The sequence below is a fragment of the Saccopteryx leptura genome, chromosome 5 (assembly GCF_036850995.1).
Source record: "Saccopteryx leptura isolate mSacLep1 chromosome 5, mSacLep1_pri_phased_curated, whole genome shotgun sequence".
NCBI lineage: Eukaryota > Metazoa > Chordata > Mammalia > Chiroptera > Emballonuridae > Saccopteryx > Saccopteryx leptura.
The window spans coordinates 68,481,413-68,507,940 of NC_089507.1; the positions used below are offsets into that span (position 1 = coordinate 68,481,413).

The following is a 26,528-nucleotide window of genomic DNA, read 5'->3' on the forward strand; positions in this document are numbered from 1 at the left end:
TCAGCAAATACTGAGCATTTACTAAGTCAAGTGGTACCTTAAAATCAAGAGTTCCTGTCTGTGTAACCAGAGAGATGGACACAAGTAAATTATTAAACTGTGTGGTAAGTGCTCTAATGCAATGGATTTCAATCTTTTTACACTTGGGAACCAGTGAAAATAGGAGAATTAGTTTGGGGACCACTAAAGCAGAAATCACCCTGAGCATAAGCGAATTTGACTAAGATCACTGGGTTTGTAATCTTACATCTGGGCGGTTAACTGTTTTGCAGAGCAGCCCCAGTCCTCGAATGGGCAGTTGAAAAGCATGGATATGTCCAGACAGTTTTATAGGGTTATTGAAGGTAGTGATAGGTCCTGAAAAAATCTTTCTGATGAGAACCATGGTTATTCTTTTTGAAAAAATTATTTTTAAATTTATTTTTAGAGAGAGTGGAAGGGAGAGAGAGTGACACAGGAAGAGAAACATGGACTTGCTGTTCCACTCATTCATGCCATCACTGGTTGATTGTTGTATGTGCCCTGACTGGGGTTTGAACCTGCAACCTTGGCATGTCAGGGATGATACTCCAACCAACTTAGCTACCAGGCCAGGGCCTAACCATGGTCATTCCGATTCTTCTTCACTTGCTTTTGGGGTCCACCATTTTACTTGAACTAGTGTCATAGCAAAATTCAGTTTTGTCCTACTTGTATGAATGCAGTGATTTATATTAAATATATTCTCCTTGTTGTGGTTATTCCACCATTACTGTTTGGTTTCTATGAAGTTGCTTTTGTTCTAAGTGCAGATGAAAGTATTAGACAGGAAATGCCACGGAGAATTACTGACTGGTGATTTCCTGAAAGGATGATATTTCATATAAAATATCTTAAAGGCTAATAAGTATGTGAAACCACAGGAAAGCATTTAATATCCATTTAAAAAGCTGGACATAATGTTTTGGTCACATGAATTAAACTCAAAAAAGAACTTTGGTGACTAGCAAAGATGGGGTTCATGGTTCAAAGAACACGTGATCACATTGTGGTGTCGGAGATTCTGCTGTTCTTTGTGGCCTCAGATTCCGGCCCTCCTTCTTTCGCTTTCGTCTTTGGACTGCTGTCGACACACAGCCTGGGTTTTCGCCACAAGTTCTAGCTCCCCGTACCTCCAGTGAACTGCCGAATGGAGGAGAACTCCTCCATTCTTTCCTCTCTTCTAGAATGATCTTTCTAAAACTATAACTGCTTGTAAAACTGCTGTGTCATTGAGGCCTAAAGAAAAATACTGCGAGGGTACTCGCTTCTGTAGACGTTCCCACTTTTCTCTTGGGTGCCCTGTAGTGCAACATAAGTTTCTCTGTTCTCCCCCAAAAGCTGGCCCTTCCTGAGCCTCTGTGTTTCTGACTGTGTTGGCTCCATGCCCGAAATGGCCTCCCAGCACTACTTTGTTTTCCTGGGGAAATCCTATTTATCCCACCTTAACCTTTAATTGGTTGCAATTCAACAAACATTTAATGAGGTCTTCCCATGTAGTGTGTTCAGGATATGAAACATATTCAGGTAGTTTTTTCACTCTTTCTCTTTTTTTAAGAAGCTAATAGTATAAAGAGGTAGATATACAAAATTTATTAATGTTCTTATACACTAGGTTTAGGTGTGAGCGGGAAGCATCAGGTCCTAATATCAATAGTTGCTTCTCATATGTGCCTTGACCAGGCAAGCAAAAGGTTTTGAACCAGTGACCTCAGCATTCTAGCTTGACACTTTATCCACTGCGCCACCACAGGTCAGGCTGAGGAAGTGATATTTTTAAAAAGACATTTATGCAAGTAAATATAGTAAAGAATTATAAAGGTTAATTATCATAGGATAGGGTAAGTGAGTTTAGGAGACCTAGGTATAGAAATGTAAATGCAAATGAATACACTACAGTGATACATTCAGTGACACAGGGATGCCACAGGGTACTTTGACACAGGGAAGGGCACACAGTTTGTTGCTGTGCAGTGGAAGGGTTTGGGTGGGGCTGAAGGGCTTTGCATGCAACAACACTGAGGCTTAAAATAATTTGAGTTGTGTTCACAGAATTTAAAGTAGTTTGGTATTGCTAAAGTTTTATAGTGTGAGGAGCCCCGAGCAGGAAATGAGGCCCAGAGGTAAGTGGTCAAATGGGGTTTCTGGAGGCAGAACTGGGCTTATGTCTCAGCCTCTGGCATTTTCATACTCAACATCTAGGACAAGGTTTTCTTTAAAAAAAAAAAAGTATATATAGCAACCTTTCTGTGTCTTAGTTTGCTCTTTTATAAAACTGAGATGATGATAGCACAGACCTCATCAGGTTATTTTAAGGGTTAAATAAATTAGTACTTACAAGTGTTTGGAACAGTGGCTAGCACATAGCAGGTGCCCAGTAACTGCAGGTCAGATGTGGAGATAAACTGTGACCTCTTGCAGACCCTTGAAGGGTGAGAGGCAGCGGAATGACTGGGTCGTACTTCCGATGTTCACATATCATCTTTTTTTTTTTTTTTTTTACAGAGGCAGAGATAGACAGGGACAGACAGACAGGAATGGAGAGAGATGAGAAGCATCAATCATCAGTTTCTCGTTGCGCGTTGCGACTTCTTAGTTGTTCATTGATTGCTTTCTCACATGTGCCTTGACTGCGGGCCTTCAGCAGACCGAGTAACCCCCTGCTGGAGCCAGCGACCTTGGGTCTAAGCTGGTGAGCTCTTTGCTCAAGCCAGATGAGTCCGCGCTCAAGCTGGCGACCTCGGGGTCTCGAACCTGGGTCCTTCCGCATTCCAGTCCGACGCTCTATCCACTGCGCCACCACCTGGTCAGGCTCACATATCATCTTAGAGCGAGTGTGAGCATGTGTGTTGGGGAGGAGCGAGCTGGAATGGCACTTTTGTGGATTCTCCCTCCCCTCCCTCTCCCCCTCTCCTCCTTCTCCCCTCTTCCCCTCTTTTCCTCTCTCCCTTTCTCCTCCTCTTCTTTTCTCCCTGCATAAATGCTGTTCCTTCACCTGGGCTCCCACATAATTTTATCTACATGGTGGCATTTTCTCATTGTATTTTATAGTTTGTGTTTCTCATACAAGACTGAGTTCCCTCGGGTTGTTGAGGCCTGTGTGCTACTCATCTTTACACACCAGTGCCAAGAATAGTGCCCAACTCCGGCATACACTGGATGCAAGAAGTGTTTGTTGAATTTATTTGAATGGTTTGCTAGGGAGTTACCCTAACATAATTCAGGAGAAAGGTCCTCCCACGGAAGAGTCTGGGCATGTTGCTATGGGAGAGTGTTTTCATTCTCTCATACACCAAGTATTTATTGAGTGCCCACTGCACAGGGTGCCACGGGGGATGCAAAGATGAACCAGCCATGGACTCTGCCCTGGGTTGTGTGGACTCTCACAGTCTTAATTGTGGGTGTGAGGGAAAAGGTAAATGCTGATGGGTCTAATGAGTCCTAAGCTGTGAAGTGGTTTAGCTGTATTGGGGTTTTGTTTAGATGTGTAATTACTTTGATCAAAGAGTCTCAGAATTATTTTTTTTAATGATGTCTCAGTGGTGGTAGCTTGTTTCTCATTGTTACATTTCATTTTTATATCACGGCAGAATCTGCTTTGTAAATTGTATGGTGTAAAGCTTCCTTAGTAAGCCTGCACATTTCTCAGATTTTAATCCTGAGTAGAAATGATTCTGCTCATGCGAGAGAGGGGCTTTAGCCCTGTTTTTGGACGAAGCACCTTTCTGGGCTCTTGCTCTGGGACGTGCTCCAGAATCGGTGTGGAGTGTTACGTTTAATTAGAAGTACCTAGTTGCAGGTTTTTATTACAGCTGTGGTTTTGAGCTTTTGGTTTTATCTGTCTACTTTTCTTACCGTACTTTTCTGGCAACTATACCTTACCCTACTGATTTTTTCTTCTCCTTTTATTTCTTTATTGTTTTTAAATTAAAAAGGCAGGCTTGTTCTGTTGTGACCTTTTCCAATTCTTTGCTTAGACCACCTTTAAGGCAAAGGGCCCCTTTCTCTTGTGGCACAATGTACTGTTTCTTACTGAAAGTTTGCCTCAGTTACTCTCAACTCCAGTGCTCTTCGGACTTCTAGGACCTGCTGAACACTTGCACAGCCCTTCATCCTGCCTGCTAAACCCATGCAGGCCCTGGTGCACCCAGACCCTCACATATGTGTAGGTTAGATGAGCTGATATGAAAAAAGCATATGTAGGGTTGGGAGACTGTTTAAATTACTCAGATTTTTTAAATGAGCGTGTTTAACAGTTCTTTTATCTTTGTAAAAAGTTTATTCTAAAACTGATAACTGTATTCTAAAATATTAAACCTAAGTAGTTACACATTTTTTTAAAAATCCCTTGAGTATGAAGAGATGCTCACTCATACATACAAGAGAGATACAAATGACAACTAGTGCACTGAACTGTCATATCTTGTTTATCATGGTGGTAAAAGCTTGCCAACATGTTTTGTTGATAAACCTGTAGGGGGTATATTGCTGTGCTCACACAGAACTGGTGGGAGTGCAGAATGGGGCAAACCTCTGTGGGGATTTTGGCAGCAGTAGGAAGCAAGGTCACATTTGCATTTACCCTGTGATCCAGCTAGCTTACTTCTAGGAATTTATCCCCCAGACACACCAGCAAAAACAAGAAAAAGATATCTACAGGTTTATTCATTACAGACTATGTGGAATAGGAAAAAACTGAAAAGATTATAAATATTAATAGGGAGTTAGTTTTTTAAAAATCTGGTTCAGCTATAAGAGGATTCTTCTACCATTGTGTGATATCTAAGACAGTGTTTTAAAAAATAAGGTGCAGGATAGTATGTGTAATTATGCTATCCTTTGTTTAATAAGGAAAGAAGAATATGAAAATGTGTTTGTATTTGCTAATATTACCAGAATAAGTAATAGAAGAATAAACCAAAACTGGAAGGGGGAACAAAAAAGAGAAGCTAGGTCATGGCCCGTTGGCTCAGTGTTAGAGTGTCAGCCCGGCATGTGGAAGTCCTGGGTTGGATTCCCGGTCAGGGGACACAGGAGAAGTGCACATCTGCTTTTCCACCCTTCCCCTTCCCCTTCTCCTTTCTCTCTATCTCTCTCTTCCTCTCCCACAGCTAAGGCTCCATTGAAGCAAAGTTGGCCTGGGCACTGAGGATGGCTCCATGGCCTCTGCCTCAGGCGCTGGAATGACTCCAGTTGCAATGGAGCAACAGCCCCAGATAGGCAGAGCATCGCCCCCTAGTGGGCATGCCTAGTGGATTCTGGTTGGGTGTATGTGAGAATCTGTCTCTCTGCCTCCTCCCTGCTTCTCACTTAAAAAAAAAAAAAAAGAGAGAAGCTATATCTTCCTGAGTATATCTTGTTTTGTGACTCACCTTGGAAACACTAAATATTGGAAATAATTATAAAACAGATAAAAATGCAGTGGCCTGGCTGGATGGCTCGGTTGGTGAGAACATCCTCCGAATACACCTGACCAGGGTATATACAGGGAACAGATCCGTGTTTCTGTCTCTTCCTTCCTCTCTCTCTACGATCAATAAATAAAAAATTTTAAAAAAATGGGGAGCATCCCTTAAAGATCGAAAGCTACAATGAACAAATGGATTTAATAGTTTTCAAATTGGTGGTTTATATTTACTGAGAGGAATTAGTCCTTCCTTTGCACAGTTCCAATATCCGCACATTTAAATTATAATCATTGTTTTAAATAACACCAGTTTCCCAACACATTTGTTCAAATTTTAGCACAGCAATTTCATAAAGTACAAACTTCGTGGCTAGCTCATTACTCCACAAATCAATATATAAATAACAGATGGCATCATGGTCAGATTTTTTAAACATGTTTTTAAAGCCTGTTGGTGATTGGTCATGATCATTTAATTCATGCAGAGATAGTAAAGCATGTAGTTGTGTTGTCTTCTTGTTTCCCAGTGATAAACCCATGTGACATTTCACATAAATGGCTAATTGAAAGAGAGAATTGGCCCACAAAGATGAAAGTACAGTGAAGAAACCAGAAGTAACAATGCTGGAAGTGAAATTCTGATGGAACATCAGCGAAGTTGTAGAAGAAATAGCTGACCGTGGGAATGCTCAGCCGAGGGACATAGTAAAGGTGAATTTATGGACATAAATAATAAACAGAGTGGTTGTGATGAAGAGGATGATGTCCCAGAGAAACTGGTACCTCAGAAACACACATTAGCCCTGGTGTGGGATAGCTCAGTTGGTTGGGAGCATCATTCTAATATGCAGAGGTTGCCAGTTTGATCCCGGTCAGGGCACATACAGGAACACATCGATGTTTCTGTCTTTGTCTCTTTCCAAAATCAACAAATAAATTCTCTCTCTCTCTCTCTCTCTCTCACACACACACACACACACACACACACACACACACATTAAAGGAACTCTCAGAAAGATTTCACCACATCGAAAGAGCAAAAGATAAAATATTGGAAATTGATCCATACTTAGAAAGGAGTGTGACAGTTTGCCAAGGCATAGAAAAGATACTGCTTTGTGTTATAAGTTATGTAATAATGAGGAGGAAAGCCCTGCTCAAAAACTCTTAGAAAGATGTTATTAACACAGAAATAAAACCCTTTATTTCTCAGTGTCTCCAATGTTTTAAATCGCAGCATGTTAAATAAATACTAGTTTTACTATTTTTGTTCATTTTCCTATAAACTGGTAGCTGTTATTTTTATTTGTATATTATATATATAATTTGTTGCTTACATATAACTTTGATATAATATGTTATTTCCCTATAAACTTCTAGATTTATAACTTAAAGTTTTAGAGTTTTGGCAAAAATTGTCAAGGACATGGAACAATTACAATTTTTCCCATTAATTATTAATCTTGGTTTGCAAAGTTTTGCCATGTTCTGTCCTTTTTATTGATCTGCACTGCTCTGCAAGGTGTGGACTATCTGTGTTTCAAGTGATTTACATGACAAAGAAACTTTAACTGCTCAGCAAACATGTTAATAATGACATAGGTATTACTACATTTGTCAGGAAACAGCATTTTCAGTGTAAGAGAAAACAGATACAAACAAAAACAAAAAGATTAAGTAAAAACACTGTCATCCTAAATTTAACTGAAAATATCAACAGAAAGTAATTATGTATATTATCTTTTTAAAAATTACATATACTTCTCTGTCCCTTCTTTAAAAAGCATAATAAGCCTGACCAGGTGGTGGCGCAGTGGTTGGAGTGTTGGACTGGGATGCAGAAGGACCCAGGTTCAAGACCCCAAGGTCGCCAGCTTGAGCGGGGGCTCATCTGGCTTGAGCAAAGCTCACCAGCTTGGACCCAAGGTCGCTGGCTCCAGCAAGGGGTTCCTCAGTCTGCTGAAAGCCCACAGTCAAGGCACATATGAGAAAGCAATCAATGAACAACTAAGGTGTCGCAACGAAAAACTGATGATTGATGCTTCTCATCTCTCTCTGTTTCTGTCTGTCTGTTCCTATATGTCCCTCTCTCTGACTCTCTCTCTGTCCCTGTAAATAAAATAAAACAAAATAAAAAGCATAATAACGGCCAGCCCAACAACAGGGTATGCTCCCAGACCCCCATTACAGACCATTTCCCACTAAAAGAAACCAGGATCTTGGCATAGAGGCCGATTCTAGGTCTGGGTCTGGAAATGCACAGGATGAACCTAGAATTTCTCGTCATTACCAGTAGGGAAAGCACTGTCTAAGACTGTTGCGGTGATAGCAGCCAGACTGCAGAAGCAGCTTGAAGCGTTTCCCAGCAGCTGAAAGTCAGTCAGTGGGAGCATAGGAGAACAAAAATGTAGCGGATTAAAACACCTCAAATATGTTTAAACCTGTGGATTTAAAATGATACCAAAACAAAATCATTTAGTTACCTTTGGAAAGTGGTAAAGAACTGACTGATAATATCAAAAAATGAAAATAAAAGACTTAGGCGGTTATCCTAGTTTCCTGAACAAAGTGAGAGTAACCAAACTATTAGAGAGGAAAAGTTATTTACAGAAAAAAAGGTAGCAAATAAAGACTTATAGCTTTGGATTATTATCATTCTAATATTTATATTCTTGAACCGGATAGGCAGTGGTTACCAGTAGTTGATAATAAAAATAAATATTATTAGGTTTAAAGATGCTGAGAAACTTTTTAATGGAAAGAGTTAGGGTGGCTGATAACACCTGATCCATTACTTAAATTTTTTATTTTTTAAGATAACATTGTACATACTGACGTGATTCAGTGGCTGTAGACAAATTACCGAAGGAACAATGTTCCCAACATTTGGGGCAGAAATCGGATCAAGCCAGTTTGTAGGAAATGTGCTGGACTGAGAAGTGTGTTAAAACAGTGGTCCCGCCTGACCAGGCCATGGCGCAGTGGATAGAGCGTCGGACTGGGATGCGGAGGACCCAGGTTCGAGACCCCGAGGTCGCCAGCTTGAGTGCGGGCTCATCTGGCTTGAGCAAAAAGCTCACCAGCTTGGACCCAAGGTCGCTGGCTCCAGCAAGGGGTTACTCAGTCTGCTGAAGGCCCATGGTCAAGGCACATATGAGAAAGCAATCAATGAACAACTAAAGTGTCACAACGAAAAACTGATGATTGATGCTTCTCATCTCTCTCCGTTCCTGTCTGTCTGTCCCTGTCTATCCCTCTCTCTGACTCTCTCTCTGTCCCTGTAAAAAAAAAAACAACAACAAAAAAAAAACCCAGTGGTCCCCAACCTTTCTTGGGCTGTGGGCTGGTTTAATGTCAGAAAATATTTTCATGGACCCGTCTTTAGGGTGGGATGGATAAATGTATCACGTGACTGAGACAAGCATCAAGAGTGAGTCTTAGACGGATGTAACAGAGGAAATCTGGTCATTTTTTAAAAATCAAACATCGTTCAGACTTAAATGTAAATAAAACGGAAATAATGTAAGTTATTTATTCTTGCTCTGTGGACTGGTACCAAATGGCCCACGGACCGGTACCGGTCTGCAGCCCGGGAGTTGGAGACCACTGTGTTAAAGGACACTGATGAGAGAGTGAGAACTCGACAGAAAATAATTTTTTCACAACAAATTTTAAGGGAAAAAAAATACAGATTATTAAAAAAAATCTAAGAGTCATAGTAACCCTGTAACTGAAGGATCCTGTTTGGATCTGAGCACACCAATTAAATGTGAAGATTAACTGGATAGTTGAGGCTTATTAAAGGACAGTTATGTTAATATTAAATAATATATTAACACTAAAGGAAAAAATTTAGGTGGGATAATGGTATTTTTGTTATTATTATTTTATCTTTTTCTTAAAGTCTATTTAAACCTGGAAACCCCTTGTACTTGAATTTCTTGCCTATTAGATGTCTTTTGTTTTTCTCTCTGTTATTTATGTAATAGCCACACCATCTCATTCACCTTTGTAGAATCTTATATACGCTATTACTTGTAAGCAGTGATGTTCCTTTTGGACAAGGCTTTATTTATTCTTTTATTTATTTATTTATTTTTTACAGGGACAGAGAGGGAGTCAGAGAGAGGGATAGATAGGAACAGACAGGAACGCAGGGAGATGAGAGCATCAATCATCAGTTTTTCGTTACGACACCTTAGTTGTTCATTGATTGCTTTCTCATATGTGCCTTGACTGCGGGCCTTCAGCAGACTGAGTAACCCCTTGCTCAAGCCAGCGACTTTGGGTCCAAGCTGGTGAGCTTTTGCTCAAACCAGATGGGCCCGCAGTGGGGTCCCGAACCTGGGTCCTCCGCATCCCAGTCCAACGCTCTATCCACTGTGCCACCGCCTGGTCAGGCTGGACAAGTCTTTATTTAATCAGTGTACTTCTGAGGGTGGAGACGCCAGGGCCCAGGCTGAAAGGCCTGATTGACCATAGGAAGCTGCTCTGTGCTCTTTGCCTGGCCACTTGCTTCTGGGGAGAAGGGTCAGAACACAACAGTTCTGAACCTTGGGTGAGGCGTTTGCCAGGGGCTTGACAACAAACAATTTATAGACTGGGCTGAGTCAGGCTGGCTGATCGCCAGCCCTCTGTGTAGAAGTCCTCATTCTCCAGGAGGTGGGAACTAACTAATACCCATGTGGAAACCAGAGGCAGTAGCCATCAGAGAGTAGTAATGATTTAGCACTTCTTTAATGCTGCATAAGTTACAGAAGACAGCAGGACCCTTTCAAGGGGTACCACGAGTACCCCTGCTTTGGTAATATACAAAGAGCCTTGGTTTAGCTGGTGACTTCAAAGAGCTATGAAGGAGGCCCTGGCCAGTTGGCTCAGTGGTAGAGCATCGGCCTGGCGTGCAGGAGTCCCAGGTTCGATTCCTGGCCAGGGCACACAGGAGAAGCGCCCATCTGCTTCTCCACCCCTCCCCCTCTCCTTCCTCTCTGTCTCTCTCTTCCCCTCCCGCAGCCAAGGCTCCATTGGAGCAAAGTTGGCCCGGGCGCTGTGGATGGCTCTGTGGCTTCTGCCTCAGGCACTAGAATGGCTCTGGTTGCAACAGAGCGATGCCCCGGATGGGCAGAGCATCGCCCCCTGGTGGGCGTGCCAGGTGGATCCCGGTTGGGCGCATGCGGGAGTCTGTCTGACTGCCTCCCGTTTCCAACTTCAGAAAAATACAAAAAAAAAAAAAAGAGCTATGAAGGAAATACGAGGCCAGCGGGTCCATCTCCAGAGTGCTGTTCATCTGAGCTCGTGTGTAACACGGCTTCACAGAGGGCGTGCCATCCATGAGCAGCAATGCTCGCCACCACTGGAGAGCTTAAGGAGGCATTTGCCAAAGGTTTCTTGGGTAACATGCTATAGGTGTTATCAAAGTTTATAGAAAAGCTAGGGCTTTTGTATTGTGTGTAGACAGTGTGAGGCTATCTAAACAGTGTGGTTCCCAGGAACTTGCTTCAACTCTGAGGAAAATGTATGAGTATTAGGAAAATTGTTTGGGCAGAAAGTATTTTCTGTTTCTTATTTTATCTTGATCTCTCAGCTGTGAATAACTTCATTGAGGTTGTTAGAAATGTGTAACCTATGTATATGGCTCCCGGCAACCCTACATTTCTTAAAGGAGAGAGAGATAGATGCTGGTAGTTGAAATTGTTTCAGCCAAGTTGATTCTTATTTTGAAACCACTTTCTATTCATAAAATGATTTACTTAGATGATACCACTATTAATAATTGTGTTCCTTTTACCCCTCATACTCAAGAACATGAACTTACAGTTCTGTAGACTTTCTGTTACATCTTTTCTGAAGGGTGGGGGTAGGCATTTGGCACCTGAAATGTCAGATGAAAAACAAGACAGGAGTTCCACATCTACTTCAAATTGTTTTTAAATATTCTTATCTGTATGTAGTCTTTGAAATATGGTAGATGCTCTAGTTCCAGATATTAATTTTTTTTCAAACCTTGAACACTTCTAGAGAAAATCAAACCACCCAACTATGATAGTAAATCAGTGTTTGTCTTGTGCAGAAGCCAGCTAGCCTAGCTGAAAAGTAATGTCTAATTTAGGAGTGCTATGATGAAACATAGATAGTGTACAGCCAGTAGTTGCAGCCATTACAGCTGCCTGGCTCATGCAGGTTCACATTAGATTTGGACAGATGGTAGAGAAACAATGGAGCCAAGAAATGGTGGGCCATTACCTTTATTCTAGTCTTGCAACTGGCTGGAGAGTAAATACACACAGTGGGAAAACACTTCCCTTTCCATTCAGGGCTCCCAAAGCCACTCACTTTCTCCTGGTTTTCCTAGAATCAAAGGCCTCACCACCCACCAGTTCAGCAGAACTCCCAAACCTTCTCACCTCTGTTCCCCTTTAGCACCCCATCATCTTGACTGCTCCCCTTCCTGCAACAACGTAGTCCCTCTTAGCTCCTCCTTCTTCCTTCTTCTTAAAACTTTTTGGCACGAAACCCCTCCTCCAGCATACTTTAGCATAACCAAGCCCCTTCCCAAGCAGAAAGGTAATTAGCCTTATCATATGACAGCATCATCCTATGGTCAGCTGCCATTTTTAACAATAAAAGTGAGCAAAATCAAATAACACAAATTTTACACTTATTTGCCCAACAGCTAGATATCAGGAAGAGTGATTTTCTAAAAGACTGTAAAAGCATTCTTAAGACTGATTTTTTTCAAGAAGTTAACAGTAGCTGCTCCAAAGAGCAGCTTCATGGCTTAATGATTAAGAGCATGGACTCTGGTCATAACTCAGTTCCACTCTGGTCATGATTTGAAGAAAATTACCCAACTTCGTGGGCCCCACTTTTCTTACCTATAAGCAGAGATGGTCATACTGTACTTGGCTTAATGAACTTGTGATAGGAATTAATTTAATGCAAGCAAAGCACTTAGAACAGGACTAGGTATATTGAGGGTGCTCAGCAGACATTGGCATCTCATATCCATTATCACTCACAAAATTATTCCTAGCACCTTCCTTGCGCTGGTCTTTGGTATTGAAGACTGTTACTAAATGTCTCAAACACATGTCCTGTGGAACATTATCATATTTGGGAGAAAGCGGTCTTCCTGTGAATTTCCAAGTGGAAATGGAAGTGCCCATTCAGTTGTTAAGCATTTTAAGCCATTAGGCTGGCTTTTGAGGTGCTAAAGGTATTAACAAGTCTGTCAGCTGGGCGCTGAGTTCCCCGCTGAGAGTTCTCACCTTGACCAAGTTCAAATTGGATGAGTTCTAATTGGATTAGCTAGGGAAGCCCCCTCATTTCTGAGAATTGGACAATACATTCTGTGAACTAAAGTGGCTATAATTTTCTTAAATGAATTCTTAACTTAAAACTAATTATTTAATTAGCTCAATAACTTACAGGTCCTTGATCATGAAAAGGTTTAATTGGTTATTAACCAATTTTTTGTTATATAGATTTCTTATGTTTTCAAGTTATTTAGCATTTAGAAAATAAAGTAAACCTTTCTCTTGAGTAAATGCTTAGAAGACAGGGATTAAGATCTCCCCTGTAGGATTGCACAGGTATATAGAGCAAGAACAGAGCGAACTCTGGACACCTTTTGACAATCCAATATGGAGTCACTGTCAGCAATGACAGTTATGCCAAGTAGCAGTATGCCCAAGATGAAGGTAATGGGGTATAATGGGAACACCTTTGGAAAGGGCTTGGAAAGCCCAAAACCACAAGTCTGGATACTTGGACTCTATCTAGACACTGATGTGAATGGGACCTCCATCCATTGCAAGCTCTAAGAACTCAGAGCTTCAGCCATCTGATGCTTGAGCTTGCCTGTCCCATGGGTCTTGCTCAAAGCCTAGTGGGACTTCTGCTCCTCTGGACATGTGCTGCTAATATAGCTGTTGGTCTCGCTCACCTCTCCATTTGTGGACACTCCAGTGATTGGGACTTTGCACTTGACACTCGCTCTGCTCCGTTTCATTAGCTCTCCCTTTATGCATGTAACTTGCATGTAGCCCTATTGGCTGTTGGGAAGGTCTCCCCTAATAAATCTGGCACTGTGGAAAGACACAAACATGTGTGACTCCTTTGGGGGCTGATCATGACAACAGGGCTTTGCATGTAGTAAGTGTTTAATAAGTGTTGATTGATTTTATTTTTTTAAATACAAATTTTTAAAGATTTTATTTATTGATTTTAGAGAGAGGAAACAGAGAGAAAGGGGAAGAGCAGGAAGCGGGCAAGCTCGGCGTCTTAAACCAGCAACCTCAGCATTTCAGATTGATGCTTTATCCACTGTCACCACAGGTTAGGCCAGATTGATTTTAATTTTCCTTTTTTGCATTGTGACTGATGGGAAGCAGAGCTTATGACAAGTCTCAAATAAAACTCTACTGCTTTTTGAGGGAGCTCTTTAGTCTTCCAATAGAATGTAAATTTGTACCCCAAATTAGGTTTGGGCTCAGTCATTTGCTAGGAATAAAAACAGCCCACTAGCCTTCGCAGTGGTCTGGTCGCTCCCCTCATCCAGCCTGTCCTCGCCCCGCCTCGGCCCACTAAGCTCCCTCCCTCCCTCCCTATCCGAAGACATGTCCGAGACCAAGAACAGCCCCAAGTACGCCTCCTTTTTCGTGGTCATGGGCGCCTCGGCCGCCATGGTCTTCAGCGCCCTGGGTGCTGCCTATGGTACAGCTGAGAGTGGCACAGGCATTGCAGCCATGTCTGTCATGCGGCCAGAGCTGATCATAAAGTCCATCATCCCAGTGGTCATGGCTGGCATCATTGCCATCTGTGGCCTGGTGGTGGCAGTCCTTATCGCCAACTCCATGACTGAAACCATGTCACTCTACAGGAGTTTCCCTCAGCTGGGCGCGGGCCTGAGTGTGGGCCTGAGTGGGCTGGCAGCCGGCTTTGCTGTTGGCATTGTGGGGGACGCCGGTGTGCGAGGCACTGCCCAGCAGCCCCGACTGTTCGTGGGCATGATCCTGATCCTCATCTTCGCAGAGGTGCTGGGCCTCTGCGGGCTCATCGTGGCCCTAATCCTCTCCACAAAGTAACCCCTTTCCAAGCCCACCAGCCACAGAATATGATATAAAGACCACCCCTCCTCATTCCAGAATGAACAGCCTGACACACAGGCACGGGGCAGCTGCCCCTCCCCCCAGTAGTTGGTCTTGTAAATCGCAGTGTCCTAGTGCCCCTCGTCTGTTTTCCTGCCCGCCCCGGGCCGTGGACATCCGGTCCCACTCATCACCCATCCAGGTCCCCTGACCAGTGAGGGTTCTGGCTTCTGGCCACCCCCACCCATTTACCTGCCGTAGAGTGCTCTGTGTATAAGGATGAATTCGAGTTGTCATTTTCACTGGATGTTTATTTATAAAGATTTGACCTGTTCACATGTCTGTGGAGCAGTCCTCCGTCTCCCAACTATAGTAATCTTTATTATAAGAGTGTCACTTTGTGGGGTTGCCGTGTGCCCTGAGACTTTTTTTTTAATGTGTTTGTTTATTTATTTTTATTTTTTTATTCTACTTATTCATTTTTAGAGAGGGAGAGAGAGAGGCAGGAGAGAGAGACAGAGAGAGAGAAGTGGGGAGGAGCTGGAAGCATCAACTCCCATATGTGCCTTGACCAGGCAAGCCTAGGGTTTTGAACCGGCGACCTCAGCATTTCAAGGTCGATGCTTTATCCACTGCGCCACCACAGGTCAGGCGCCCTGAGACTTTTTGGATGGAACCACCAACCTCCAGCCCTCGCTGCGGGGCTGTGAGCCGGGTCTGCCAGGCCTGGAACCGTGTCCAATAAAATTCTCGGATGTGACTGGAATTATTTAAAAACAACAACAACAAAAAAAAAACAGCCCACTCAGGACAGGCCTGAGTATTACAGAAGTTTTTAACAGTTGATGGTAACTTCTTTTATGTGTGGAGAGACAAGAGCTTAGTGTAATTTATATGCTGCAATTTACTGATCATTGTTGCTTGTCTGTATATGTAAAATTTTCCCACAAAAGAAAAAAATGTTTGTATAAAGGCTGGGAAATATCTCCTGTGTTCTAATTCTTTCTTTCTTTCTTTTTTACAGTGACAGAGAGAGTCAGAGAGAGGGACAGACAGACAGGAACGGAGAGAGATGAGAAGCATCAATTATTAGTTTTTCGTTGCGACACCTTAGTTGTTCATTGATTGCTTTCTCATATGTGCCTTGATTGTGGGGCTGCAGTAGACCGAGTAACCCCTTGCTCGAGCCAGCGACCTTGGGTCCAAGCTGGTGAGCTTTGCTCAAACCAGATGAGCCCGCGCTCAAGCTGGTGACCTCGAGGTATTGAACCTGGGTTGTCCGCATCCCAGTCCGACGCTCTATCCACTGTGCCACCGCCTGGTCAGACTGTGTTCCAATTCTTAAATCCTTTTTTTTTTTTTTTAAGCGAGAGAGAGACAGAGAGAGGGACAGATAGGGACAGACAGGAAAGAGAGACATGAGAAGCCTCAACTCATGGTGGTGACACTTTAGTTGTTCATTGATTTCTTTCTCATATGTGCCTTAACATGGGGGGTGGGCGCTACAGTCGAGTCAATGACTCCTTGTTCAAGCCAGTGACCTTAGGCTTCAAGCCAGCAACCTTTGGGCTCAAGCTAGGGACGATGGAGTCATGTCTATGATCCCACGCTCAAGCCAGTGACCCTGGGGTTTTTAACCTGGGTCTTCTGCGTTCCAGGCCGACATTCCATCCACTCTACCACCTGGTCAGGCAATCTTTTCCCTTTTTTAATGTGTATTCAGGAAAATTTGGGAGTAGCTTGAAGGGATGGAAAAGCCCCCAACACATAGAGAACTGTACCAAAACATTGTTTAAAGATTAAAGTTTTAGACTGAATGTTAGTCAGTGGTCCTTGAGAGTTTAAAGGTTCTTAAATGTTCTGTATTTTATAATGCAGTGCCTCTCAGACTTTAATGGGCATACGAATTTTCTGGGAGTTTTGTTAAAATGTGGACTGCAATGTGGTAGCTCAGAATGGAACCTAAGATTCTGCATTTCTAACAAGCCTCATGTGGAGGTTGGCGGCCGCCGCCAGCACTCTTTGGCCCTCACCTGGAGTATCTTCTCTTTGGTGGAAGGCCTCCAAAGCAGACGCTCTTCAGCTGGGCTGCACACTCTTTGGCCCTCACCTGGAGTACATTCTCTTTGGTGGAATGCCTGCAAAGCAGAGGCTCTCCAACTGGCTGCACAGTAAATATCCTGAAGACACTTTAAAAATACTGATGCATAGGTTTCATCCTCAGGGACTAAACTGGCCTGGGGTGTGACCTGAGTGTCAGGAATTTATAACTCTCCCCAGGTGAGTAAGCAAGGTTGTGAACAAGTGAGTGAGAAAGGTTGGGCCTGAATCAGGATCAGAATTATTTTCATTAGTTCACATTGGTGGGGAAGTACCTGTCTTCAAAGTGGTGTCCTCTGTGTGTGTGTTTTAAATGATTATTTTCTTTATCTTTTCCTTCTTCTTTGGACAGCATGTTTTCAGAGTCCCTCTGCTAAACAAACTACATTTAAAAAACTTTGTTTTCTTTTTAAAAATCTTATTGATTGATTTTAGAGATAGGAGTGGGAAGCATCAGCTCATAGTAGTTGCTTGTTGTATGTGCCTTGACTGGGCAAGCCCAGGGTTTTGAACCAGTGAAAGCATTCCAGGTCAACGCTTTATCCACTGTACCACCACTGGTCAGGCACTTTGTTTTCTTATTTTTCAATTAATCAAGGCCTTGGCCGGTTGGCTTAGTGGTAGAGCATCAGCCCAGCATATGGATGTCCTGGGTTTGATTCCTGGTCAGGGCACTCAGAAGTGACCATTTGCTTCTCCATCCTTTCTACTCCCCCTTCCCCTTCTATCTTTCTTTCTCTCTCTTCACTTCACACAGCCATGGCTTGATTAGTCCCAGAACATTGGCTCTGGGCACAGAGGATGGCTCCACTGAGCCTCCACCTCAAGCGCTCAAAATAGCTTGGTTGTGAGCCTGGCTTTAGATGGTCCAGAGCAGTGGTCAGCAAACTGTGGCTCGTGAGCCACATGCGGCTCTTTGGCCCCTTGAGTGTGGCTCAAAGGCCAGCTTAGGAGTACCCTAATTAAGTTAATAACAATGTACCTACCTATAAAGTTTAAGTTTAAAAAATTTGGCTCTCAAAAAAGAAATTTTAATCGTTGTACTGTTGATATTTGGCTCTGTTGACTAATGAGTTTGCCAACCACTGGCCCAGAGCATTGGCCCCAGATGGGGGTTGCCAGTAGATCCTGGTTGGGGCAAATGCAGGAATCGCTCTATCTCCCCTCCTCTCACTTGAAAAAGAAGAAAAAATAAGTAATCAAACCGGAAGCATTGCCAGGCTTCCTGATCAGTGTGAGCTAACTGTTGTTACCGCAGGAGATGGCATAAGCTCCAGGAGGGCCCCACGCAGAGCCCTTCACACACTTTCTGCGGGCAAATATCTATGTGATTTCTTTGGACTTTTTCAACTGTTGAAAGTAGTCCACTGAGCTCTTCTTACTTCATTTGTGGACCCAGGTCAGAGTCCATTGATTACATAACGAGAGAACTCCTTGGATAGTCCTGGTTTGGGGACAGATCTCTCCTTTTAATTCAGGTAAGTCTTGTCTGGTGCAACTCCAGCAGAATTTTTCACAGTTCTCTGTTTCAGTAATTATGGTCTGGCTGCCTTTCTGTCCAGACAAGCAAACATTCCCTTAATCTCATCCAACCTCATGACTTGATTTACCTGAGAAGCTCCCATTAGATAAGGGGTGAAGATATCAGCGGAGGCTTCTGAGAAAAACTGCAATCGATTGAGGTTTGAATAATGATAGTGAGTCTGCAGCTGGAGAAGAGCAGAAAAGACAGTCCAACAAAAAGAAAATGCACTGTGCAGAGATGGCTGGCATGAGAGAAGTGTCTGGCTGGTGAGGGGGTGGGGAGAGGATGGAGAGAAGCTAGTAGAGGAGAAGGCTCCTGAAGTTGGGCTAATTTGGGAAGGATATTGGATGCCCTTGGAGGAAGTTTGGTCTTTATTCTGGGGACAGCAGGAAATGCACATTATTTTTTTCCTTTTTGTAAGAGAGTAAAATATGATGTGAATTTTAAAAATGGTTATATTCTATATGCAGTAGTGTTGAAGATTGAGTGGGGAGACAGAGTTGGCAAGAGAATGAATTCTTATGAAGCCATTGAAAAAGCATGATGACATATGAAGAACCTGACATACAAGTGGAAGGGGTCCCAGAAAGAAGGGAAGATTTTATGATTATTTTTTATTTCAAAGAGGCATTAGAAGACCTGACCTGTGGTGGCACAGTGCATAAAGTGTCAACCTGGAACGCCTAGGTCACCGGTTCGAAACCCTGGGCTTGCCTGGTCAAGGCACAAATGGGAGTTGATGCTTCCTGCTCCTCCCCCCTTCTCTCTCCCTTTTCTCTCTCGCTCTCTCTCTCCTCTCTAAAATGAATAAATAAAATATTAAAATAAATAAGGAATTAGAAGATGGAAATGACAGCTGTGAATTGGTACAGTACTGACTGAATAGAATTGGGTGACTTAAGGACACAAGTGCCAGAGCAGTGGTTTCTAAACTTCAGTGTGAAAGAGAACCACCTGGAGGGCTTGTTGCAACTGATTGCTCCGCCCCCCCCCCCCCCCCCCCCAGAGTTCGGATTGTGTAGGTTTGGGTGGGGCCTGAAAATTTGCAAAAAAGAATACAGGAAAGTAGCAATACAGGAAGAAACCCACAGGTACAAATGGGGTACAAATACCAAGTTGGTGGAACTTAAACCCAGTCATATCAGTAATTAAAATAAATGATTAAACACTTCAATTACAAAACAGAGATCCTGCAGATTGGGTTTTACCCAACATAGTAATCTGCTTAGGATAAATGCATTTTAAATGTAAAAGCATGCATAGGTATAAAAGGGAAAAGGAGAGAACAAGATACAGCATCAAACAGTAAGCATAGGAAAGCTGGATGTGTCCAGAATGAAGAGACCCGTGGAGCTGATCAAAACTCATCCTGCAGCCTGGAGTCCAACACCAGTCAGCCTAGCCACGCAAGCCCACCCAGAGCAGCTGCACCCAGTCTCCCACAAAGGAAAAAAGAAAGAGATGTTGATATAATCCCCTTAAAGATAAAGAAAAGAAAGCTAGATAGCTATATTAGGTTCAAGAGGGCAGAAGTAGAATCAATGGATGAGAACTTGCAGGAAAGCCAATATTAGCTCTACAGAACTTTACATCAGTTGCCAGCAGTGGAAGGAGCTACCTGGTAATCACAACATATGCCACTGGAGATAGGCAAACAGGTCAGTCTAGGTAGGAAGATAGAGTCGAATGTTCACTACATAATGACACAGCGTGGTGGTTCCATAAGATAATAATGGAGCTGAAAAATTCCTATTGCCTAGTGATGTCATAGCCATGGAAATGTCCTAGCGCAATGCATTACTCCCGTGGTGATGCTGGCGTAAACAGACCTTCCGTGCTGCCTGTTGTATGAAAGCATGGCAAATAAACTTATGTACAATGCATAATACTTGATAATGATAAATGACTGTGTTACTGGTTTATGTATTTATTGTACTATACTATTATTTATCATTAGTTTAGAATGTATTCTTTCTACTTATTAAAAAAAGTTTGCTGTGAAATAGTATGCCATGTCATGCCAGCAGTAGCTTCATACATCTTGTGTTTACCCAGTCTCTTGATTGTGTCATTTTCTCTCATGCTTGATGTAATTGCATATTTTATGCAGTCACATGCTGTTCTGGTTGATAGCAATAGGCCATGCCATATAGCCTAGGTGCGCAGTAGGCACACCATTTAGGTCTGTATACATGTATTTTATATTTGCCCAATGATGAAATCTTCTAAGGACACGTTTCTCAGAATGTATCCCCATTGTTAAGCAGTAAATGACTCTAGTTCATTTTTACAATTGTGATTTTCTTTTTTGTGTGTCATTTCAAAAGTAAGTATATGCTTGTTTTATAATACTTAGAAAATTTTTAAATGGCCAGAATAAGTCATCTGATCCTTCCATACAGGAATACCTAGGGTTAGAATTTTGATAAATGTTGGAATCCATGGGAGTCCGAAAGACCAGAGTAACAGGCTTTATTGAAAAGGAAGAAAGGAACCCTGCCGGGCACTTCTCCTGGGGAGAAGAGCAGCAGTACAAGCAAGGGGGACAAATTATATGGGGTCAGGAAGAATTTTGAGCATGTGGGTGTTGAATCAAAAGTCCTGGTATGTCCGGAGCCCCTCCTTGGGGCGGCTTGTCAGCTTCTTGGAATTCCTCTGTCTCAGGGGCGATAGTCCAGTAAGGGTGAGGTCTGACAGATAAGCGGAACATCAAGAGGGCAGTTTGGAAATTTACATATCTATCAATAAAGAGACTCAGTCTTGCTCTGGCCAGTTGGCTCAGCAGTAGAACATCAGCCCGGTATGTGGAAGTCCCGGATTCGATTCTTGGTCAGGGCACACAGAAATACCCATCTGCTTCTCCACTCTTCCCCCAATTCTTTCTTTCTATCTCTTCGTTTCCTTCCAGCAGCCAAGGCTCCATTGGAGCAAAGTTGGCCGGGCGCTGAGGATGGCACCATGCCCTCTGCCTTAGGTGCTGGAATGGCTCCTGCCACAATGGAGCAACGCCCCAGATGGGCAGAGCATTGCCCCTAGTGGGCATGCCGGGTGGATCCCGGTCAGGCACATGTGGAAGTCTGACTGCCTCTCCGCTTCTAACTTTGGAAAAATACAAAAAGAAAAAAAAAAAGAAAGGCTTGATCTTTTTAATATGCATTTTTAATAAATTTTGATGAATTGGAATTATCCAAATGCAGTATATTATAACAGCTTTTAAAAAAGACCTTATACTATATTATTTATTTCCATATTATTAAATATCTGTACAATAGGAATGAATATTCAACCCAGGGGAAAAAAAGTAATTAGAGACTAGTTTAATACATTAAAAAAAAAATTAAAGTAGTCCTCTCTGCACCCCTGCACTTTTACTATCTCAAGAGCACTCTGGGATGTTGGTGATGATTTACATGTGGAGAAAGAGCTAGGAAAAGGAGTGGGTACCTGCCCTTCAGTTTGGGTGATTGGTGACTGATGGATAACCAAGGGACCAAGGGGAGGAGGAGGAGGTTGGATTTGGGACCAAACAGATTATTTCTGACCTTTTAGTTGCAGTTTGGGGGTCACCACCTGGCCTGGGGCCATTTCTGAGGCTGATGGTGTCTCTTTTCCCCACCCACTTGCCTTTCTTTTTTAAAAGCATCACTACAGCCTGCCCACTCCCTGCATACTCATTACTGTGCATACTTCCTGGGCTTTGCTAGTCCAAAATTTAAGAAGGAGCAGATCCAAGTTCAAGGGGTTTATTGCTAATCATTACAGTTATATACATTATAGAGCTATGGAATTTTTTAAGTTTTCAATTAAATGTGCTCGTGTCTCTGTGCCTCCTCATCCTTTCTTGGTCTGTCTTCAGTAGTGATCTGCTCCTTTTCTTCCTTGTGGACCTGGGCAGTATGCAGGCTGAATGACAGGTTTTTTTTTCCCCTTGGCATCTCTAGTGTGACAGACTTTTCAGTAAGTGAATGATTTATTTTAGAAACCTCCCACATGCCTCTTCACATCCAGGAAAGTGTTTTGGGGCCACTGAAAAGAACAGACTTGGAATTGGGTTGGAGTTTAGGCAGAAAGGTAAGTGAAGTGTTCAATATTTTGGATGTTTGAGCAGAAAGAATTATAAAATAAAACGAGTTATTCCTTAAATAGAGTAGTATCCTAAAAGTTCACAGAGGAGAGCTTCCAGGAAGGTCACTGGCATTACAAAGGAAGCTGACTATTTGTTTAGAAAGTTCAGCTGTGATTGCAGAAGGAGATTGGAACGTATCTTTAAAGGAGAGGAGACTGATAAGAGGTAGGAAGGGCTAATTGTAGAATGGGGGTAGAGAAAATAGAAGAAGAGCCTGGAGCATCTTGTAATACGAGGAAGTATGGAAGTGCTCAGAAGACAAGTCAGGAAGACAAGTCAAAGACAAAGTGGGAGCAAGTCAAAGGGACAAGTCTCTAACCTGAAAGAGCTCCAGGGCCAAGGCTTGAGCAACAAAACAGCCCTTGTAGTATTGGATTATGACCCAAAGTGTAAAATAAATATCCAAGAGTCCATACTAATGCAAATTAATAACTGGAGAAGGAAATCTTATAGAAGAATTCCAAATAATATGTATAGATACTACCCACCTACAGGAGGTAGATTAAAATCCCCTCCCTCTTGTGAAGGGAAAAACATCAGACAAGCCCGGATGGCAACATTCTTTGGTATACCTGGCCTGAATGCGAAAGTGTCAAGGTCCTAAAAAAAACAAGGAAAGTCTGAGAAACTGCGGCTCAGACGCAGGGCAATGTTTGATGCCCTCGGTTGGATCTTGGAACAGAAAGAGAACATTAATAGGAAAACTGATGAAATCGAAATAAAGTCTGGAGTATAGTTCTTAGTAGTATACTATGTTGATTTTTCCATTTGACAAATAACATAGTATTATACGAAAATGGGGGAACCGATGGAGAACTATGTAAGAATTCTTTGCAACTTTTCTGGAAATCTAATATTATTCCAAAATACAAAGTCTAAAAAGATGAAAGGGAGAGAGAGAATTTGGAATGAGGGGTTGAGGGAACATGAACTTGTTTGTAGACTGAAAGTAAGTTACTGATTCAGATGGGCAAGGGGAGCTGGGAGGGGAAGGAGGATGGTCTATCAGGGCACAGTAGAAGGAATTATGGAGAAGTGCAGACCAGGAGCAGAGAGAAAAACAACTGGGCAGGCGTCTTTAACTTAGTGTACTCCCAACAAAATGTTGAAAAACTGCAAATCTTCATTCACAGACCCCTCATCTCGGATGTATCAGAGAAAATCTGACTTCTGATGGCCCTATCCATCTTACTTTTTTTTTTTTTCCCCTTTTTTTTTCTTCTTCTTCTTTTTTTTTTTTTTTTTTTATTTTTATGAAGCTGGAAACGGGGAGAGACAGTCAGACAGACTCCCGCATGCGCCCGACTGGGATCCACCCGGCAAGCCCACCAGGGGCGAAGCTCTGCCCACCAGGGGGCGATGCTCTGCCCCTCTGGGGGTTCGCTCTGCTGCGACCAGAGCCACTCTAGCGCCTGGGGCAGAGGCCAAGGAGCCATCCCCAGCGCCCGGGCCATCTTTGCTCCAATGGAGCCTTGGCTGCGGGAGGGGAAGAGAGAGAGAGAGAGGAAGGAGGGGGGGGGTAGAGAAGCAAATGGGCGCTTCTCCTATGTGCCCTGGCCGGGAATCGAACCCGGGTCCCCCACACGCCAGGACGACGCTCTACCGCTGAGCCAACTGGCCAGGGCCCCTGTCCATCTTATTTTACAATTCTGATATATAGTTGGAAAGGTATGGCATGGGGTTACCTGAATGTCTTTAATGGGAAGCCACTATTTATATTTTCATTTACACTATGGAGCAGTGTACCCTGTTAAGATTGATTTGGGATGAGTGAGAGGCCTTCTTTCTTGTTCAAGAAGGGAAAGGCAAGTGGGAAGTGAAAGGAATGCTGGAACCCTGGTTTTAGGAAAGAAGGATTTGGAAATTAAAGACCTGGTAATAGTTTTACTTAAAACCTTTACCCTAATACTTCTTGAGAATTTCCAGGAAACCCCCCCCCCCCTTTTTTTTTTACAGAGACAGAGAGAGAGTCAGAGAGAGGGATAGATAGGTACAGACAGACAAGAATGGAGAGATGAGAAGCATCAATCATTAGTTTTTCGTTGCGCATTGCGACACCTTACCTTAGTTGTTTATTGATTGCTTTCTCGTATGCTTACTTGCTTACTTGGTCCGCGGGCCTTCAGCAGACCAAGTAACCCCTTGCTCGAGCCAGCGACCTTGGGTCCAAGCTGGTGAGCTTTTGCTCAAACCAGATGAGAATGTGCTCAAACTGGCAACTTCGGGGTCTCGAACCTGGATCCTCAGCATACCAGACTGACGCTCTATCCACTGCGCCACCGCTTGGTCAGGCACAGGTACCCCCATTTTGAAGAACATGGTAGAGGACCTAAGAGGTGTGAATAGAATTGGGAATATTGCCTGGGGAAGTAGAGCACTTTCTCAGGACTGCTTTGTGTTGAGGTCACAGCTGCAGGGGGGAGGGAGCCAGTTAATTTTCAGTGACACTTATTACACTGTTTTCTCTGCTGTCACTCCCCTTTGAGGATTGCTCATCTATTCCCCTCCTTTATCTCTCCTCCCTTTTCTTGTGTCTGATTTATTTGAAATCTTCCAGTGGCAACCTGGAGCACCCTTCTCTTGGTGAAGTGATTTTTGTAGTGTCCTTATTAAAACAATATTCCATTGAAATGAAATAGAAATTCTTCTCCCCCACCCCTTCTTTTCCAAGTAAGAGGAAGGGAGATAGAGAAACAGACCCCTGCATGTGCCCTGACAGGGATCCACCCAGCCACCCCCATCTGGGACCAGTGCTCTGCCCATCTGGGGCCATACTTGCAACGGAGCTATTTTTAGAGCCTGAAGAAGAGGCTCCTTGGAGCCATACTCAACACCTGGGGCTGATGTGCTCAAAACAATCAAGCCATGGCTGCGGAAGAGAGAGAGAGAGAGAGAGAGAGAGAGAGAGAGAGAGAGAGAGAGAGAGAGAGAGAAAGAGAGAGAGAAAGAGAAAGAGAAAGGGAAGGGGAATGGTAGAGAAGCAGACGGTCACATCTCCTGTGTGGCCTGACTGGGAATTGAACCCAGGATATCAACATGCCAGGCTGACACTCTACCACTCAACCAACTGGCTAGTACTAGCAATTCTTTTTTTTTTTTTTCCCCAAAAAAAGACTTTTATTTATTTTAGAAAGAGGAAGTAGGGCAGAAGAGAGAGAGAGAGACATTGATTTGTCATTCTACCTATTTATGCATTCATTAATTTTTTGGTTTTTTTTTACAGAGACCAAAAGAATCAGAGAGAGGGACAGATAGTGACAAACGGACAGGAAAGGAGAGAAATGAGAAGCATCAATTGTTGCAGCACCATAGTTGTTCATTGATTGCTTTCTCATATGTGCCTTGACTGGGGGGCTACAGAAGGGCAAGTGACCCCTTGCTCAAGCCATGACCTTGGGCTCAACCAAGTGATCTTGGGCTTCAAGCTCAAGCCAGCAACCTTGGGGTTTTGAACCTGTGTCCTCTACATCCCGTGACACTCTATCCACTGTGCCACTTCTGGTCAGGCTCAGGCTCATTGGTTGATTCTTGTATGTGCCCCGACTGGGGATCAAACCGACAACCTTGGCGTATGGGGTTGATGCTCTCTAACCAACTGAGCTAACTGGCCAGGGTGAAGTAACAATTCTTAGTGAAGAGATTTGACCTATGTATTTTTTAGACCAAAAATACTACTAAAGAGCAGAATCATTGAATTACAATCATGGTACAAATCTAGACTCTGAATGAGGTATTTTATTTTTCTGTTTAAGATATGTTAGAAAGATTTTGTCTTCTATCAAATTAAAAAAAAATTAAATATATATTTTGAAACACATGTCATCCATATTTTCCAAATAATTGATGGAGCACTTAAAAGATTATTATGTTTTCACTTTAGGATAGCACTATCTAGTGTACTTTTGTGATTGTACATAAGATGTGTTACATATGCCATAAATATTTTCCCCACTACCTGTGTGCAAGTCATTTATAAATCTCATTGATAAAGAGCTAATACAAAGGTACTCTTGTAATTCAGGAAACCATTTCAGATAATAGAATAGTCTGTCTAAATTCTGTCCTATTTATTAAATCATGCACCCTTTTTTGGTTTTAGAATAACTGGTCACTGTAGAATTAATGAATTCAGGTAATGTAGAATTGGTTAGCATATTCTCACTGTATATTAAAACTTGTTATTTTATTAAATAGATGATGGTTTGCTGTCATGTAACATCTTTCCACAATTTTCATTAGAAATTCTTCACTGTACTGGGCAATTAC

General features: G+C 42.8%; 2 protein-coding genes across 3 annotated transcripts in view; both read left to right on the top strand.

The window, feature by feature from the left end:
- Positions 1-26,528, top strand: part of AFF1 (ALF transcription elongation factor 1) — a 210,229-nt gene that overhangs the window by 38,329 nt on the left and 145,372 nt on the right. The gene's annotated exons all lie outside the window — the stretch shown is intronic.
- Positions 14,034-14,627, top strand: LOC136405482 (V-type proton ATPase 16 kDa proteolipid subunit c-like). Its single transcript, XM_066384927.1, has one exon. It carries the CDS (start codon positions 14,041-14,043, stop codon positions 14,506-14,508), a length of 468 nt encoding a protein of 155 aa, XP_066241024.1. The 5' UTR covers positions 14,034-14,040; the 3' UTR covers positions 14,509-14,627.

Excerpts from the sequence above, each read along its gene's own strand:
- LOC136405482 (XM_066384927.1), top strand. The coding sequence starts at position 14,041 with ATGTCCGAGACCAAGAACAGCCCCAAGTACGCCTCCTTTTTCGTGGTC.